At 37.9% G+C, this 20214-nt stretch overlaps 1 protein-coding gene across 1 annotated transcript in view; it reads right to left on the bottom strand.

Annotated features, from left to right (window-relative positions):
* The window catches only part of LOC124882109 (nesprin-2), a 57158-nt gene that overhangs the window by 28681 nt on the left and 8263 nt on the right, over window positions 1-20214 (bottom strand). Inside the window, exons 17-35 of the mRNA XM_047388284.1 lie at window positions 19931-20130; window positions 17873-18005; window positions 17116-17298; window positions 16370-16519; window positions 14887-15063; window positions 14498-14653; window positions 14246-14401; window positions 13512-13682; window positions 12998-13134; window positions 12542-12731; window positions 11478-11660; window positions 11310-11360; window positions 11072-11208; window positions 9062-9209; window positions 8652-8746; window positions 6965-7196; window positions 6668-6865; window positions 4698-4808; window positions 2045-2200 (exon numbers count right to left, since the gene is read on the bottom strand). Of these exons, the coding sequence (XP_047244240.1) occupies window positions 2045-2200; window positions 4698-4808; window positions 6668-6865; window positions 6965-7196; window positions 8652-8746; window positions 9062-9209; window positions 11072-11208; window positions 11310-11360; window positions 11478-11660; window positions 12542-12731; window positions 12998-13134; window positions 13512-13682; window positions 14246-14401; window positions 14498-14653; window positions 14887-15063; window positions 16370-16519; window positions 17116-17298; window positions 17873-18005; window positions 19931-20130 (2964 nt within the window). The remainder of the gene's footprint in view (window positions 1-2044; window positions 2201-4697; window positions 4809-6667; window positions 6866-6964; window positions 7197-8651; window positions 8747-9061; window positions 9210-11071; window positions 11209-11309; window positions 11361-11477; window positions 11661-12541; window positions 12732-12997; window positions 13135-13511; window positions 13683-14245; window positions 14402-14497; window positions 14654-14886; window positions 15064-16369; window positions 16520-17115; window positions 17299-17872; window positions 18006-19930; window positions 20131-20214) is intronic.

Genomic DNA, 20214 nt, shown 5'->3' with positions numbered 1-20214 from the left:
GGTAAGCAGTTTGTGAAATGCCGGCTCTTTCAGCCTGAGAAACAAATACCTTTTTTTTGCAAAAACACTAGTGCAAGCCAAACTAAAGTCAGTCATAGGTCCTGCTATTTTTCTACATGTTGTAAATACTGAATACCAACATATGTGCATTGCTTTATTTTTGTGCAATATCAACTATTTCATGCAAAGTGTTCATTTAAATTTTTTTGTCCAATTTCCATACTTTCCCAGATTCATATGTTGTAGAGTTGTCTGTTCTTTTTGGGCCTTTTATATAAAAAAAAAAGTATAATTACAATAGCTCATTATGAATGTATAGGAAATATTTCTATTGTGGTCAGTCTTTAAATATGAAATGGATGGACGGACATTTTAGACAATAGAATGAGGAATGAAGCCCAAAATATATTTTTCCATCTCTTTATTTTTGTTTATAATACTGATTCAGACCTACAAAACACTAAAAGCAAATTCTAGACTTTTCCAGAATGGTTCGAGTCCAGTCGGCAGTGGGCTCATTTGTTGGGATATTCCCTGGAATGCATTCAACAAACAAAGTGACCCAAATATAATGCACAAACAAAGGATTTGAAGATCCAAGCATTGTACATGTCAAAAGATAACCAAATGACCCTCGTGAACTACTGAAAAAAAAGAAACATTTGTAGCTTAAACCCAGTGAAACCATAGGAGCATCAAATGCGCTCACATGTTACTCAGTATTTTTTACTATGATTCAGTAATCAACTGAGAGAAATCTAACCAGGAGAGTACAGTTATTTATTCAATTAACAAGGGGGGTAGATGTTTTAGAGGTTTCAGGGCTTATGAAGGCTGTGATTAGAGCTGCTCTATTTTACTGATCATCAACATTTATTCTTTTAAAATGAGCCCTGCTTTGGTATTAATGCACACACACAAATGGCCCTTCTGCACTGTGAAGAATTGAGGATGTATTGTGGGCTGTGGTCACCCTGTGAGGACTATGTGCTGCCTTGGGAACAATAGAGCAGGTCCCCTGAATCTCGCTTAGGCCAGCCAGGCCATCTGCTCATGAAATACCTCCGCCCCTAAAATCTGCAACCTGTTAACTGCGAAGTGGAATCTGTACGTAACATAAAAATACTTTCAATTGTCATTTTTTTTAATAAGCAGCACAACTTCACAAACTAAGCTTAACAGCCCTGTGATATCAAGAAAGGATTGGATTATTTGAAAATATTGTTTTGGGTATTTTGACCAATTAGTGACGAACATTTTTCCTAATAGAAACAAACATATATATTTTAGAAATTTATACTTTATGTTTTAAGCAAAAAATAAACACCAATCAAGTCATTATCAAGCAGAAGTACACACGGCAACTCTTCTGAATCTGAGTACTTCTTGCCAACAAGAGAGCAGGTGCAAGCAGCCCCGCTAACTGAGAGCCCAATTAGTACCAGTATGAATTACCTTATGAAGGCCTTAAAACTGGCAAAACATGCCGACGCTTGTCACAAAGTAAGCACTGGTTTCTAGAGAACAAACACGCTGTTGTGTTCAATCCAAAAGCCTTAACTGTAGGAATGTGAGCCTGCGTGGAGCTACCTTCAGTAATGTTATAATGACAGGATTAACAGGCAGGAATGATGGGCAGCCGGAATCAGGGACTAAATCTTCTTGCATGCTGACACAATGAAGCAAATTTACATTATTAATTAATAATAAAATTAGCCTTTAACCATAGCTGTAAACTGAAGTTTTGGTTATTTTATGGCAGTGAAACTGTTAAGACGTAAAGTACATCTGACAAAGTTGCTGATTTCCCTCCAAGAACCTGCACACGGTGCCTTTTTATCAAACAAATCAGTGTGACCATTGTGTGTGTGTGTGTGTGTGTCTGTGTGTGTGTGTTCTTGTGGCTTTGTGCTGCTGGATGCCATCAAGAAACCAGCAACTTTTCCCTCCCTTTCTCCTCCCTAAACTTTTTCCTCCACCTGTACCTCTCTAGTTTGCCACCTCAAACTATTTGTAAAAACCTTGTTTTTAGTTTTGTTCTCACCTTCATGCACAACTCTTCCCATTGAACGTGGAGAAGTTCAAGCTGCTGATCCAGAAGAGCCGAGTCACTTGCCACGACATACTGGGACAGGTCTGTCCTCATGGTGGCCAGTTCCCTCAGTCCGCCGGACAAACACTGCAGAGAGAGCTCAGTCTCCTGCATAACACACACAGAAACATGCAGCACTGTCAGCAGACAGCTATGCACAAGTTCCAAGCTGCTTTACATCTCGCTTGGGTTTGCCCCGACCATCCAGATTAAAGGGCTATGGATGGGACAGGGGGAGGGTAGAAGGGGTAAAAAGGGGGGGAGGGGAGTGAAAGCATCATGCATTAAATAAGGGGAATGGGGGGGGGGGGGGGGGGGGGTAACTGAAAGGCTGGGGAGAGCAACTGGTGGAGAACTTCTGCCAACAAACATTATAATAAATGTTTGGGAATGTGGGGATTTAAATGGTAATTTTTAATGTAAAAAAAGGGTAACAGTTAGAAAATGAGTTGAAATTTAAAAGTAAAAAGTCATTTCTAAATTGAAAGAATATTTAAGCATCATGTAAAAAGTCCAACACAGACATGAACAACTGTCCTAACTGTCTTTTTTAAATTTTCTGTAAAAGATAGAGAGATTTTTTATGTTGAATCACATTATGTTCTTCCTTTAGGGGTGCATGTTGCTTAATCAATATACTGTATATTAAGATAAACAAACCAAATTTGCATTAAATACCTACAGTCCCTAACAAAAGTATTCATAATTCCAAATCTTTTTTACATTTTGTGACATTACAGTCTCATATACCACTGTGTTTAATTGGGATTTTATGCTAGACCGTAACAAAATAACTAAAAAGTAGGAGGACAAGGATACATAGCTTTCAAATTGTTTTCTATATAAAGATATCCAAAAGTGTAGTGCATATTTGTATTCAGTAGCCTTTTAAATGAAATCCTTAAGTAAAATCCAGTGTAATCAGTAATCTTGTAGAAGTCACCTAACTTATTGGTGACTGTAGGGATGCTTGTCATTAGCAGGGACAGCAAAGTTGGTCATAGTTAATGGGAAGACAGATAGGACTAAACACAGGGCAATGCTGCAAAAGACTTGAGACTGGAGCGGAGATACACCTTCACACAGAATATAGACTTTTAAATAAAAGTACACAATCTCACAAAAGTGAGTACACCCCATACATTTTTGCAAATGTTTCATTATATCTCCTCATGGGACAACACTGACGATATGACACTTTAATTCAATGCAACATAGTCGGTGTACAGCTTGTATATCATTGTTAATTTGCTGTCCCCTCAAAATAATTCAGCACACATCCATTAATGTTTATACTGTTGGCAACAAAAGTGAGTACATCCCTAAGTAAAAATGTCCAAATTCTGACCAAAGTGTCCATACTTTGTGTGGCCACCATTATTTTACAGCATTGCCTCAACTCTTTCAAACAAGGTGTTGATTAGAGCTTCACAGGTCGCCACTGGAATCCTCTTCCACTCCTCCATGACAACATCACAGAGCTGGTGGATGTTATGAGACCTTGCTCTCCTGCCACAGATGCTCAGTAGGGTTAGGCCTGGAGACATACTTGGCCAGTCCAGCACCTTTACCCTCAGTTTCTTCAGCAAGGCAGTGGTTGTCTTGAAGGTGTGTTTAGGGTCGTTATCATGTTGGAATACTGCCCTGTGGCCCAGTTTCCAAAGGGAGAGGGTCATGCTCTGCTTCAGTATGTTACAGTACATGTTGGCATTCATGGTTCCCTCAATGAGCTGTAACTGCCCACAGCCGGCAGCACACATCCAGTCCCAAACCATGACACTCCCACCACCATGCTTGACTGTAGACAATAAACACTTGTCTTTGTACTCCTCACCTGGTTGCCGCCACTCACTGTAGACACCATCTGGACCAAATAAGTTTATCTTGGTCTCATCATACTACAGGACATGGTTCCAGTAATCCATGTCCTTATTCTGCTAGTCTTCAGCAAACTGTTTCAGACTTGTGCATAATCTTTAGAAGAGGCTTCCTTCTGGTACGACAGAAATGCAGACCAGTTTGATGCAGTGTGCGGCATATGGTCTGAGCAATTAAATTGTATCAAAGTGTCATGTATTAAATGCTGTCCCATGAAAAGATATAATAAAACATTTCCAGACATGTGAGTGGTGAACTCACATGGTGAGATACTGTATGTCCATGTATTCTAATGGCCCAGTCAAAGTTCAGGAAATCAGATTTTTATATGTAAAATATTCCTGTGAAGTGGAAGTTCTTTGCTTCCACCTCAAAGCCATGTTCCAATATATGCTCATCTAATGTAAAGAAGTTACACGAAAAAGAAAAATATGAATACTATTCCAAGGCACTATAGATGACTGGCATTTCCTCTTAACAGTAATTTAATGGTTCATTTCTTTCTTTCCTGTATAATTATGAGGGATGTGATGTCAACACATTTAGACAATTTCAGTGATATATTTATGCTAAGGATATACAAATGTTGTGTAATAAGTAATTTATGAATGAAAATGGGCACAATTCCACAGGTTTCCTTTTTTTTGGCAGGGTAATAAATGGTTCTCTATCACCAAATCACTGCACCAAAAACACCAGTCCACAATCATTCTCTAAACCAAATCACCTGGATATGCGCTTCCTCTTCTGGTTCTACTGGCCTCTGTGCAAGCAGATGGCTCACCTTGTCCAATCCAGACAAAATGTTGAGTGTGGCTTCCTGACTCTGAGACCACATCTATAAAGAAAAACATTGAGAAGATCATTGTCAACTCATTAGATGATTTGAATATACTACAATTTGTATACCTCACAAATTTAAATAAGCCTGTCCAATAGAAAATAATACACAATAGTGAGTGAATGATTTGGTGCTTGTTTTAAGCATTTTGAAATCGATCTGTATTCAAACACAAACAGCAAACCGAACATGAAGTCATGGCCCATATATCTACAGGGGATTATGTGTATCCGCTGGCTTCAGTAGAAGCACCGAACGAGAGGCCTTTAAAAAGATAGGCTAAATCAGTAGCAGTCAGTGTTTCCTAGATTGCGATTGGGTCTTTGACAGGTGGCTGTGAAGGATTTCCTTTCCTGGACTGGATCATCTTAAGTGCTAACATTTTCTGACCACATCTTTCAAGATGCCACTCGTCACACAGTACATAAAAAGAGACCTGCAGATACCCAGGTCAAATTATTCACAAACGATCATGATTTGACCAAATATCAGCAAAAGTAAGTGTTGTTTCTATTCTAGTACTAAAGCAAGCCCTGCAGCTTTGTTTTTACATTTGTATAAAGGAGGGGAGTGCTATGATGATCAGGGTATCCCAACACAATGCTGTGTAGCTGTGATGGAATGACACTGGTAACCAGCTGTTTCATCTACTGCCAGAGGGAGATCAGGATGCTGCAGCCAGTGGGGTATTTGGGTGGGATAATGTCCTGGATTGGGGTCACACAAAGCTGACACATCTTACTGCAATGTTAGTACTGCATATTTTCCCTTTCAGATTGTGTATTCTTAAAGCTGCAACCTACATGTCAAATCTTTTATGAAACACAGAAATAATAGCAAATATTACAGTTTCTTTGGATTCTGCATAGACATACAAGAGAAATGAAAACTGTTTATAATAAACATGAAAGGAGAAATTGCCTGGTGACCGGAATCAGCTGATTTTCACTTTGATAGGTCCTGACAAGTGATCGTGATCCGTGAACACACATACTAAGCATTACCAGGTCATGCTGCAAACAGCACTCTTCGGTGTGGAAATTGTTACTGAGTCAAAAGATTCACTGTCAGCAATTTATAGACTCTGTAAAGTATGAAGTGAGGAGATATATTTTAAATGGAAACTGTATTGAGACATGACTCTGGTTCAGTAGGGCTGCAGGAGAGCAAATTGAGACATAAATCAGACAACAGGCAGGCTGAATAGAGCCCCAAAAAGCTGCCTTGTTCTGTCCTGTTTTCTGTTTTCAATCTGTCTGTCTGCAGATGCTGGAATCTGAAATGTTGGCAGACTCCTTCGAGACTGTAAATAGGGGCTATTATGAAGAATCTAAAAAAATGTCTTGAGTCATTTCACAATTTTCTGTTTGCTACATAATTCTATTTACTTTTGCTTCATACTCTTGATGTCTTTACTATGTATCTACAACACAGTAATAAGTAACAAAAATAAAGAAAAGCCACGGAATGACAAAGGTGTGTCCAAACTTTTGACTGGTATTTTAAGTCAATTTAATTCAAATTAAGCAGACAAATTCAAAGTAATTCAAATACATTCTAATTCAATCATAGTTATAAAACAATGTAGTCAAGTTCAGGTTATTATGCCAATTAGAAACAAAGTTTTCTGTCTAGGTGTTCCCAGCTGATTGTATTAAGTCACTGACTTTACAGCATTCACTCCTCCTGAACGAGCATGTGGCGACAGTGGAAAGGAAAACTCTTTTTTAACAAGAAACCTCCATCAGTGTACAAACACTGTCAGGTTTTTGCTTACATTAAAAATGAAACTTATGAAAATTATTTTATAGTATTGCTTCGGAGTGGATTACCTCTTTACAAAATAGGAGTGTTACCTGCACAGAGGTCTTAACCAAATCTTTATTCCTTCTTTGCAGTAAGTTGGTTCGCTCCCAGACTTTCTGTAAATCCTGAAGCTCTGATTGCAGTTGATGCTGACTCTCTGACTCTATCACATTTTCGCACAAATGTTTTCCTGCTTCAACAGTCTGGGTGTACACAGAGGAGTGCAGACTTATAGCGTCTTCAATGAGCTTTGGAAAATAGGGAAAAGGAAAGGAACCATTTGTCAATAGCATATCAAATAATTAAAATAATAGATTTCACTTTGATCTATATCCAAGCACACTGACCTGGTTTACATGTGTGCAGTTCTGCAGCTGCTGCACCGTGTAAAGACATGGTCCTGTAGGGGGCAGAAAAGGGTCCACTTCTCTAAACAGCTTCTTCAGAGATTTCAAGCCGCAATGGTATATTCTCCACTGCTGCAGATGCTCCTTTGTTAATGTCCAGTTGTATGTAGCTAGAGCAACAGAATTGGACCAGCTCTTCTTTAGATAGGTCACTTGAACCATAAGCTCAGATCTGAATATGAAGTGAGAAAAGAGGTTAGGTTTCTCCATTTTATTTGGAGAAATCCCTGAAATCAACCCAAATGCATACATTTGGCAATTCCACAAAATTAAAATAATAAGAGCAGATGGTTATATAGTGAGCATTGATGAATCCAGAAAAAAAGACATTACATTAAGTTAAACAAAATGTTTTCTTTTCACTGAGTGAAATGACCATTTGATCTCTGATAAACAATTCTGAATTCTGGCCCCAATAGATCATTTTTGTGCCACACAGATAAGTTAAGCAATCAATGCTCCTGATCTCAACTGATTCCTTGTATAAATCCCACCTGTCCACAAAGTACTTTCTTACATTCCAACCTCTCCAACGCCAAAGGCAAGACCAGAGAGCTGTCAAAGCATGTCAGGGATAAATAGGGATAGATCTGCACACGGCTGGAATGGCTTACAAAACCATCAGCATGAAGTTGGTGCGAGAGGCACCACTGTTGGTGCACTTATATGTGAAATTGAACGAAACATAAAATGAGCACCAACCACCCTGACTCTGAAGTGCCATGTAAGATGTTTCCTCATTGGGTAAAGATGATCATGAGAAAAGTGAGGAGTCTGTCTGTCCACAACGACTTCGGTGGAGCTTTTTATTGGCCTAAAAGCAGTTGTGGCCACTTTTACCAAGAACACTATTGATAACACACAAAATGGTATAACTAACTAAACAGTTGCAGCCATGTTCTACTGAAAGTACCTGTATTTACTTCCAGTGAACATCTGTAAGACCTAAGTAGGTCTTGGGAGAAAGTGTTGTAGTCAAAGGAGTCAAGAATAAAACTTTGGGCAGGAAAACTGCTGAGTATGACCTAAAAAATCGGAAAAATCTTACAGAACATCAACTTACGTCCATCATGATCAGAATACAAGAATTAAGGAACTAAACCTACAGAATGAACAAAAACACCACCTGAAGAACATAATCGTGAACAGAGAAAAACCCAAAGTAAACATTTTTAAATCATGGCATCTTCATTTATCCAGGACACTGAAGATGGGTGATGGATGGGTATTCCTACATCATAATGACTGGAAATATATTGCAATGGCAATAAAGGAGTAGCTAAGAAGCAAATTAAAGTCATGAAGTTGCCTCGTCAGTCTAATAGACCAGGATCTATTAGACAGATGGAGCTCAATTATTGAGCTGCCAAGCAAAAACCTATCTAAAGGATTTATATGTGATATCTAATAAGGGTTTCTAAGGCTTATTTTTCTTAGGGATTCAATGCTTATTTCCCTAAATGACATGCTAATCAATCATCACATTTTTGGTTTTAGTTGAAATTCTATCCATCTACCTTCCCTTCAGTTCAAACACACCTTTTTCTAAAAGTCCTGAATCAGTTTAAGACAACTGTAGGTATTTAAAGATCTTCTAATTCATTTGAGGATATTCACCATTTCTTACCTTTTCTCACCAGTTTCCTTTTCCATGGACTTGATTGCATCACAGAGAAGACCCTGAAGGAGCTGGTGCCCATTTATGACCTCAGCCTGAAGCTTCTGTGGGAGTAAGTTACACCAGGATAAAGACCATAAGGACATTCATTCCTCACTGCCTTTTTTAACAAATTAGCTTATGATTACACAGTGAAAAGGCATGCTATGTTTAATTACCGGTACTGGCTCTGATGCCAGTTTGGTGTAGAACAATTATTTATTTATGGACAGATCTTTCACTTTCCTGTGATAACTAAGAGATAACATAATAGCATCTCAATTCTTCTATGCTGATTATCTAAGGGTTAAAAATGTACTGCTTCTAATTAATGCTGGTAAAATGCAAGAAATGACAGAACTTTGTAAGGTCTATTATACCTGATGGTCAGACAGCATCTCTTGAAAGTATGAGTAACTCAGGGCTTTTCTGCATAGCCATTCTTGCTCCAAGTTCTCCTGGATAGATTTCAGTTTTTCATATTTTTCTTGAAAGTCAAGGGAGCTCTGAAGCTTATTATGCAAAACTCTATAAAACAAAAAAAGAGAACACAAAGACTTTAGAGACAAATAGTCACCTTTCCACAGAACCTGATGCTATGGCAGTTGTTATGCTGATATATATATATATATATATATATATATATATATATATAGAGAGAGAGAGAGAGAGAGAGAGGTAAATTTACGTGATGTGGCATTAATTTGGCCTCAAGGGCTTATTTAAAAATTTGTGGTGTTACCTTTGATTAACATTATTTATATTTTATATTTGCCTGTTTTTTAAACTGCTTCTTCCAGTATTGTAACATAGAGGGATCCCCAAAATGTGACAGCATTCCCCTTTCAGGTCTTGCACAGTGTCACCTGCAGTATATTGTGTTTTTCCAGGGAATAACTTTGATTTCTCTCCAAACTCTATCTAACAAATATCAAATATGGAATCATTAAATTTATTGCTAGTTGAAACTTTAATTACACCGTAAATGACTGTAATTTTATTTTGAATTGAAAGTTTTTTTTTATTGTCATGCTATAATATTTCTTTGCAAATGAAAGTTTACATTTTCTAATCTTGTAGTGTTTGACTTAATGATTTTGGAGCTTTTTCTAGCTGACAAGCTAGAGACGCATCGATAGCTGTCAGAGCTCCCAACTTCAACAAGAACATGTCACCTGTGGGTGACTCGTTACGAAAAAAAATGCTGTTTGTCATCCCACCCTTCAGAAGAAAGATGCTTTCTATTTTTCAATTTGTTAATATTAAGGCAAAAAATTCACTCATTTTGTAGACAGTCACATCAGACCAAGCGTACACCTGTGCTGAAGCAGGTATAAAGCGGGGGCTGCGCCTCTGTGGAGTGATCCCCACGGCTGACTCAAAGAATATTTTCTAGCCTAGAGAGACAGCGCTCAGTCACTGGAGCAGGCTGCCAACATGTGACCCCTGAACGAAGAGGCCTGACGTATTCTCCCACACAAATTAACAAACAAGGAAATCTACCTGAATGGACTTCGAGTTAGCTAGATACTCAGAGAACCAAAGGAGGCTTTTCCACACATAGTTGAGGAAACGTTGGAAAGGTCTTACAGCTCTTAGAGCTTGAATTGAATATTATTTAACTGATCAGTTGCCAAAAGTTCATTCATCATTCGAGCCAAAGTCCTTTAAACTCTGATCAATAAATTAGATTATGCATTTTTTGTTGTTTGTCTTTTTTATGTTAGTCCAGTTTGTTGCTTTTGTTTCTTATCAGTAAAGATACAGTTATATTTTATTCTGGCCTCTGGCCTTGGGTGACATCCCCTTATCTTTGAAGGAAACAAATTACAGTGCTGAAAAACAGATAACCTCTTTTATTTTATTGTATATTACTTCTTGATCAATGGCAAAGGAAAATAGGTCACATCAGATTGATAATTAGATTGTTTAATTAAAGTAAAACACACAGGACTAATTTAGTTAATAAACTATATAGTGGTGTGATTTAAAATAGCACTAATCTACACTGCAACATGTTGCTGTTTCGACATATATGTTTATGCACTGTTTTTTCTTTCCACAGAAAGCATGCTTAGATCTGAGAATTTGTGCTTGGCTGCACTTCTTCCTTGGGTGGAGTCATTGACAGAACAATTGTTTTTTTCCTGCAGAGCACATTAAGGTACCCTGTTGCTTTGTTTGTTTGGTGTTTTAACTGATAGTATTCTTTGCCTTTAACTGTGTTGGATCAAAATGACTAAATATTAAAGCAAGGTCTTTATCTTTACAGTTTTGACAGTGCTGTGATTATCAGTTTTTCTAAAATAGCGCATTCAAACAAACTAATTTTCATTATAACTTGCATTATAGATAGCAATAATTATTAGTTGTAGTTCAAGCGTTCTTACTTGTTTTCATCTGTTGCCTGAGTAATGGTTTCCACCAACTGTCTGTTAAGTAACTGAACTCTCTCCATCTCCTCGTTGTTGATGGCTTTAATGTCAACTAGTGATGGAATCATGTTGCTGTGCTCCAAAAGCACCTGCTGAAAATTTAAGACAAAGTACAAAAGTATAAAGAAGATTGTTTTAGGTTGATGTACAATAAAAAAACACAATATAGAGGAGAAGCTCATGAATAGAAAACCTTTAGAGTGACTGCATCACATGTGTCACAGCTCTCTTGTTTCAAATCCTCCTGCACATAGGGAAGAATACTTATTGAAAGAATTAAGCAATATTTAACTTATGGACAACACATAAAATAAAACATATCTACAATATTGTTTAAGATGTGAAATTCAAAATATCTCACCTCCAGATTTTTCTTTGTTCCTGATATTACTTGGTTCAGCAGCAGAATATCACGAGTCAACAATCTAGCTTCTGATTTAATTAAATTTGCAGACAATGGTTCAAGTCGTCCAAGAAGTCCCTTGGATGCTGCCAGCACATCTCCTGCATTGTTTTGCAGCTCTTCAGCATCATCCAGCAACCTCTAGATTGTTAAACGAGGAGTTAGGTAGAGAAACGGTAAGGGCAAATGTAGCTTTATATGAAGCAACTAAAAATGGTTTGTTAAAATAGTAAATAAAAGTTTTTGTTTAGATAATCTTTCCACCTGTTAGATTAAAATAAACTGATGCTTCAACATTGTGGGAAAACAAAACTCTTGTTTTCGTAAAGCAGCCTGATGCAGTAAAAGGTTTTATCAAAATGCTTCTTCCTGTGCAATTTGGAGAGGAATGAACTGGAGAGGAAAAAAATATAAATGAAAGCCCAAAAACATTTTCCTTTGGTCAAATGACAAAACAACACGTCATCAGCATTACGCAAAAGAAAAGAGAGGTCAGGTGTACCAACTGAAGCCAGACCATCATTGAAGTTTCTCAATAGAAGTACATGCAACCTCATCATTTCCACGAATAGAAGAGTAGATATTGAGAAAAACATTTAATTAAAATGTGAACGTAATGCATGGACTCCCCGAACCTGCACCTGGAACAGATGAGTCAAGCAGGGATGAAACTGAAAAAAAACATGCATTTGAAGCTGAAAAACAGAGTCTGTAATCCCGGTAAAATTTTGGTACTTGGTATATTCAGGCCTTAAGGGCCTATTTGTGTGTTTGGGCATTCTCTTGCAAGTTTTAAGCAGATGAAGCATAAAGAGATGGAGGAAACCCTTTTAGATTAAATTAACAGAGTATAATTAGTATTTGGAAAACCTCACTTTTCATTATGTGTGAACTTATGGAAACAATTATAAATCATAGGTCTTTTTAAATGGGTAATCACTTTGCAATTTTGTTTAAAGGCTGAGTCCTGTTTCTAAAGTGATTGCAACTCCTCAGCCTTGATAATGACACTCAAGACTTACCTTTAGTGAGCAAACTGATGCTTTTGTATCATTTCCACATGAAGAGCTTGACAACTCCTCCCACTCATTCCACAGGTGTTGCAGGCGATGAGAAAAGCCATCAGAAAGGTTGGCGTATTCATGCCAGAGGGAGAATATCTCTCTAATCTTTTTATGCTCCTCTGTTATCTCCCGGAGTGTGTCCTTCCACCTGATGTAGAAAACACAAAAGTAATCTGTTAATCAGTGTGTTATGATTTTATCAAGCAAAAAGTTCTAGGAATAATTTACAGCTCAGAAATAGGAAGGAAGGAAGGACAAACAGATGTTCAGATGGATAGATGGGGAAACAGTTGGATGGATGGTCAGATGGAAGAACATATTTTCAGTTTGATGAAAAAATTAATTGTGCAGATTAAACAACATTAACAGTAACGTTCCCTTATCTGAACATGTGAACCATATTACTCCACTGACCCTGTTCGCTGCGCCTCTATTTGATCACTAAGTGGCTGTGCTGATCCATCATGGAGAGTCTCCACAAGCCTCTTGTAGGATTTGTGTACAGCCTTTGAAAATTGTTCTTCCTCTGCCTCCACCTTTGCCTGGAGGTCCTGTGTAAAATGAAAAACACTTTTCCTTTCATGCTCACGCTGTGGAAGTGTATTTTCTTTGCTAAAAAGTAGGAACGAGAACTGAAAAGAGTTGACAGCTTGAAGTCTGTCAAGGCCCACACTCTTACTAAAATCTGTCAAAGCTGGACTCAGTAGCTTTTAACTGCAGTTACAGCTTGCTGTTCTTCAGAAACACTAAAGTTTTATTATGGCTTTTTATTATGGCTTCTTTAACTGTCTCCTTCAATGTGCTCAGTCTTTCAGACTTATGGTTATTTGCTTAAAAGTGATAGTATAACTACTGTAAAAGATTCTGATGATAAAATGTATCCTTTTGTAGCTTTTATTTGTTTTTTTGAGTGATAGCCCTTTCTCACCTGGAGGAAGTCTGAATATACTTCAGCCTGCTGCGGGGTGAATAAAGGTTCTTGCTGGTGCTGCAGGGCACAGCGCACCCTAGTGGTATACAAGGTAAAATCCCTTAGAGCTCTTTGGAAACATGTCCACTTCTCCACAGTCTGTTGGAGAGCTGGTCTGAGATCTTCCATCTGAAAAACGGCAGAAGCAAAACTTACTGGTAATTCAAAATAAAATAAAAATTCGACAGTCTGGAGATTTTATGTTCTACTTTTTGATAGATATCCTTCCCTCTTTTGTAATTTTACTGCCCTAATACCAGATAAGGAAGCCAGAATATAAGAGTTTAAAATGTAAATACGCTCTGTCTCAGTCATCATTACACTTTTCATGTTTTGGGGTTGGACTGAATTTAAAATTAACTAAAAATGCAATGATTTTTAGGTGTTTAAGATGCCGGTGTGTCTTACAATCAGCACAATATTTTAAACTTGCCATAACTTGTAGCGCTTTAAAACACTTTATTCTGGCCCTGATTTTAAGGGTTCCAGGACACTTCTCAAGTCTAAATTATATACTTTTTATGGATGGATGGATGAAGAAATGAATGATTGATTGATAGAAAGATGTATGGATGTATGGATGGATGGATGGGCTACAGAATACCATACCACTCCAGACCTTTAAAATACTTAGTCAGCATGGTTTCTACTCGGTCTGGAAAGGTTTGAATTTGACATGAGGTTGCTTTCACCTGTTGATAAAGATCCCCACAAGCATTTCTCACACTCTCTGCTTCGTCAGAGAAGATCGCATCACACTGGAGCTTCTCTTCCTTTTCGTAATGTACTCGTACTTTTTTCAGTTCCTGCAGAGCTGCAGAAACCTCCTGGATTCTACGTACATCACCCTGGAGAACAAATGGTCACCTTGGATCAGAGAAGAGCTCACTGTAGGAAAATCTCCACAACACATACATTCATCTGTATTCTTCCGATCATCATACCTCCACCTCTAGAAGAGCAGAGCGAGCCAAAGTTTGACTGGCGGGCTGTCTCCACTGAATCAGCCTCTTTTTCTGCTGTTCTGTCCAGTTGTGAAGTCTCTGCAAATGTCTCTCTCGTTCTGCACAAGTCTGATAGATGTGTTCAACTTCATGAATCTGGCAAAGTAGAGAGAGGTAGAGCCAATTCATATAAACAAAGAACAATGCATGACACACAGGGAAAAGACAGTTTCATTTGTGTCGTTACTATAGATGGAGTTTTTGCACACAGTTTCATAAAATGTATATTAATATATTTAATGTATGAGCTGATAAAACACAAGAAGCTTTAAAGATTATTTCTCCCTTACTAGTATTATTCCTCCTATTTTTAAAAACTAGGCACTGACCTGGCTGTCCAGCTCCCTCTGAAGGAGCAGCCACTGAAGTCTGATGCTGCCAAGGTTCTCTGCGAAGGTTGTGCGCTCCAATCGGTAAGCCGGAACCTCTGCTTCCACCATTTTAGGACCAAGCTGGGACATCAAATCCAGGACTTGCTGACAATTGTCCACAGCCGTCCTTAACACCTGCAAAATAAGAGGCATGAAGAATCTATTTTTAATCATAAAAGAAGCAGTTTTCACGCGTATTCATGTGATAAATAAGATGTTCTTTTAATTTTACAATAATTTCCTTCTTTTGAAACTTTGCATAGAACAATAAATTAAGATCATCACTTTTTCCACATATTGTCACATTATAACAAAAAGTTTAATTTTTGTCTTGAGATTTTATGTAGTAGACCATGACAAAGAATCGCATAATTGTAAAGTTGAGGGACAAAGACATTTTTGTGGGTCCATTCAGCCCCCTTTCCACCAATAAAATCCTAAATAAAATCCAGTGCAACCATTCTTCTTAGAATACACCAAATTAGTAAACAGCATCTGCATGTGTATGATTTAATAAATCCTGCTTCTCTATGAAACCCTTAAAGGTTAGTTAGGGAATATTAGTGAATAACAGCATCATAGAGTAAAAAGAAACACAGAAGGGCAGATAATGTTCTGGAAACATTTAAAGGAAGGTCAGGTTAACTGCAGATCACCTAAACAAGAAGAATATTAATCTTAGAAGCAGCCAAGAGGTCCACTGTGACTCTAGAGGAGCCACAGAGATCTACAACTCAGGTGGGTGAATCTGTTGACAGGGCAATGTGAAGGACCATAGAATGACCCATTTGCTGTCATGTAGGGAATAAATTGTGAAAGATGTGGCTCTGGTCAGATAAGACCAGAAATCGACTTTTTGACCTACATGTTAATTGCTATGTCTGCAAAACTAAGATTTCACATGGTTGTGTCAGCATTATGCTGAGGCAATTATTTTCTTTAATAGGGACAAGGAAGCTAGTTATAGTTGACTAGAAGATGGATGGCGCTAAGTACAAGGTAATCCTGGGGGAAAACCTCTTTGAGTTTGTCATAATTTCGAGACTGGGGTAGCAGTTGACCTTCCGACAGGACAGAGACCTTAAACATTCAACCAGAACTAAATCCAATAGAATCTGTGACAAGACTTGAAAATTGATTTTAATTCAGGGAGACCGAGTAAAAATGCTCACAATACCGTTTTCATTTGTAAAATCTTGCTTTGTTTTCCTTTCAGACTTTGCAGTCTGGCCTACTTTGTGTTGGTCTATCACATAAAATCCCAATAAAATTAAGTTATGTTTGTGATAATAAAGTGCCAAAATGTAAAGAAGTTACATACATGTATTCTATTTCAAGCTGGAAATCAACTTCAAACAAGAGTTCCAGCTAATAATAATCTTTTGTTAAGTTACTATTAGAATCAAAACTCATGAAACAATCAAATAGGAGGCAGAAATACCTGACAGTGCTGCAGAATTTCAGCCATTGCAGCAGCATTTTTGGCCTTGAGGACTCTTTCTTTGTCCTGGGTCAGTTGAGTTTCCATTTGTTTCAGCCAGTTCTCCAGTTCAGACAGCAGCTTTACTGGCGGCTGGGCAGCCAGCAGACGCTAACAAGCATAATTCAACATAACATTAATGGATTTTAATTTCACATAAACATCCATTCTTTCTGATGCTTTTTTCATTAATTTTATTGCTCTTAGTCAAGGTAATTCTGCATGAAACATCTGGTCTGTTCTAAGGAGAACATTGTTAATGTTCACATTATTAAATCACTCTTCGGAAGATAAGATCAGTATATCATCTACTGAAGTGGTTTCTAGATTGTAAGACTTCAAACTCTACCATCCAGAAGAAAAAAACGGACAAAATCCAACTAATTATAGTGATGCCAAATATCTGTTTCCAGTCATTGGTGATGAATGGAGAGAAAACATTAAGCGTGACCTTCCTTTCGATTCCTCCCCTCTCTGATTGTCCCAAAAGGTATTTTTCAGATGGGTTTAGGTTTATACTCCCCTCAATAGAGCAGGGTTCTCAGTGTCTAATTATTTCTGAAAACAAACAGCACTTACATGAAATTTGACACATTCTGAAGATCACTACGGCGGCCGCATTCCCGATTCAAAGGGAGCTGTGACCATTGCTATTTCTCTTAATTTTAATTTAAACATTAGTTTCTTCAAGAACTACAATGCTGAACCTGCATCTGATGCTCCAGCATACTGGAAAGGTCAGAGGTCAGTCGACTGCAGCTGGCCTCCAGCTGTGAGACCTGACTTCTCAGTCGAGGACAATCAACTTCCATTAGGTGGAGAAGTCGAGCGGCCTCGTTGGAAACTGACCGCCTATATGCAAATGTGGCTTCCAGCTCCAACGAGAGGTCCTAGGAAAAAAGTTGACAACGTTAGAAAAAATATTTTTCTCTGTCTGTAACATTGTTTTGGGTCCTAATATACTTAGGGCACCTGATAAAATCTTATCTTGCTTTTAATTATTTGATCTAGCCAGCTTGATACATGGATTTAAAGTATTGCATTTTATAGCATCCGATGGTTCAAACATTGTGTCTCAATAAAACTCACCAGTATAAATAAAAGTTATCAATGAATGAAGGAATGAATGCATACTTTAGCTGTAGTCTGTCATGTTTTTTACAGGGTCTTTGCAGATTTTTTATTAAATTCCCAAATATTTGAATGAATATACAGTAGCTAGGCTTTAAATATAGAACCTACAGATTGAAAGAGGATGGATGGATGGATGGATGGATCATTTTATACTGTAAAAACATTTAATTTTTTATGAATTTAAAGAAAAAAAATGAAACATTAATGAACTGAAGATGGTTCAAAGCTTATCATAACAAACTAATACTTGTAACAAATCTTGGGAACTTAAAGCACCAGACTGACAGCAATCAGGTCAAAGGTCGTCTGAGCAGTAAATAAAAGCCTTACCAGCAGCTCAACCAAACGTCTTTGAACAGACTCCTGACTCAGGTCTGAGGACTCTGCCAGGTTTGAAAAAGTCTTCAGGTGTTTGCTGGCACCAAGGAGACGTTCACTGACCAAAGTAAAGTCAGTCTGGAATCTGTGGGGAGGACAGGAAAGACTGATAGATCAACCAGTGGCGCAGAACATGAAGGCACCCTCAGACAGAGGAAAGCCAAACTTTGGCAAATGTCCAAAGGCAAAAATGAAAATAGAAGATAAGCTTGCTTTTTTTTAACCTGACTTCCCTTTTAACTTTTTTTCGGTCTGTTGTTATGAATTCAGAAATATGATGAACAGGAAATTTATGAATTCCTCCCATAGACAACCTGCCTTGTGACGTCAAATGCAGCCTTAATATTTAAACCTTTTTTAATTCATTAAGGGGGACTTTTAGTTCATATTCATAGGCATTTGATAGGCTGTGTGCCTATCAAATGTACAAACTGAAACCCAGTGATATTATCTGGCTTGGATTCTTTCAGGATCAAAGTTTTTAAGCTGCTTCAAATTGTCTTTTGTCAGATTTTAAAAAGTCCTCAGTTAACTTAACCATCATGATTTATGGATGCTCCTCTTTGTAAACATATTATACACATAATGGATTCTCAAGTGAAGTGCTATCAAAGATATTAATAATGACTCCACACACAGGTGAAGTCACTGTAACTTCAGACACTATTGATGGAATACTTACCACATGTAAGGGCCACTACAAAATAAACAGATCGCAAATAAGCATGATATTACTTATTCCTGTAAAAGTAAGGTAAAATTTATTACTTATAGTGCAACCCAAGGGCCATTTGTCCCCCTTGGAAAAATCTTGTGTGGCCCCAACGTGCAGTTCAAGAATGGAGACAAATTTGGCCCTCAAGAAAATGGAGCTGATGCAGATGGACAGTTTGTAATTTTTAAGATGACATTTTGAAATGTATATGTTCTTAAATGGAAAAAGATAGGTACAACACAAAGTATTTCCCTTTTATTAGTCATGTTTGTTTTGCTTTAATTTTTAAAAGGTAAGTTTAATATTCAGCTCCTTTGTACTCAAAAACAGACGTGGGTGCACCCATTCATTGAACATGAACACAGCAAGGGTTCTGGAAGATAATTTTCATTTTTATTGCTGGGAATATACTAAATACGTTTTCTGGAACTTTATTTTTTAAGGCAAATGTTTGAGACTCGGGCTGCACGGTGGCACAGTTGGTAGCACTGTTGCCTTGCAGCAAGAAGGTCGCAGCCTGGGGTCTTTCTGCATGGAGTTTGCATGTTCTCCCTGTGCATGTGTGGGTTCTCACCGGGTATTCTGGCTTCCTCCCACAGTCCAAAGACATGTCTGTTAGGTTAATTGATCACTCTAAATTGCCCTTAGGTGTATGAATGAGTGTGTACATGGTTGTTTGTGTGTTGCCCTGAGATAGACTGGCGACCTGTCCAGGGTGTACCCTGCCTCTCGCCCATAGACTGCTGGAGATAGGCACCAGCTCCCCCATAACCCACTATGGAATAAGTGGTAGAAAATGACTGACTGACTGTTTGAGACTCTTTTTCAAACCTATAAAAATTAAATGCTGAGAAGGTAAAAAGGAAACAATTTACAATAAAATTATTTTGTGTTTTTACTAAAGCACAAAAAAATTACAGCCTCTATGAGTGATTTCAAGTTGCAAATTCTTTTCCATGCAGCAAAAAGTCCAGACAACACTGAGTTATACAATAAATTATGAATAATAGGGTTAGGGTTAATATGAGCTACAACAACATTTAATTTCCCTTTGGGATTAATAAAGGGCATTTTGAATTTGAATTGAATTGAATTTGAATAATAAGTAATCTCAAACTGAACTGATATAAGGGGTGTGATTTATGCTAAACGTGATTACTTAACAAAATGAGGTCCAAGTTTGATATCTGTCTATTGCAATAATATTTCCACATATCTGATTCTTGTAAAATAGGATGCTACTATTCTTCCTCCTGAATACATGCTTCAGATTGGTAATACTGAATCTTCCCCACCTGGCCCTGCTTTCCTGGATGTTTCTTAGTCGCAGGACCTCTTGCTCAGTACGTCTGTAGGCACCTTTCCATCGCAGCTCTAGCGCGCCCCCTGCCTGTCTGACTGAGGCACCGAACCATGGCTCTGCCTGCAGCACCGCCCTGTGATCCAGAAGCGTTCCCAACACAGTCCTGCTCTCATCCAACTGGAGCAGAGCTTGCTGTAAAACGGGTTTCATGTTGGGTTTAAAGCATGAAGGTAATGAGTTAAACAATGAAAGCCTCAGCAATCACTAATATGCTTG

Source organism: Girardinichthys multiradiatus, chromosome 15, assembly GCF_021462225.1.
Source record: "Girardinichthys multiradiatus isolate DD_20200921_A chromosome 15, DD_fGirMul_XY1, whole genome shotgun sequence".
Lineage (NCBI taxonomy): Eukaryota > Metazoa > Chordata > Actinopteri > Cyprinodontiformes > Goodeidae > Girardinichthys > Girardinichthys multiradiatus.
This window is presented reverse-complemented; position numbering and strand designations above follow the sequence as displayed.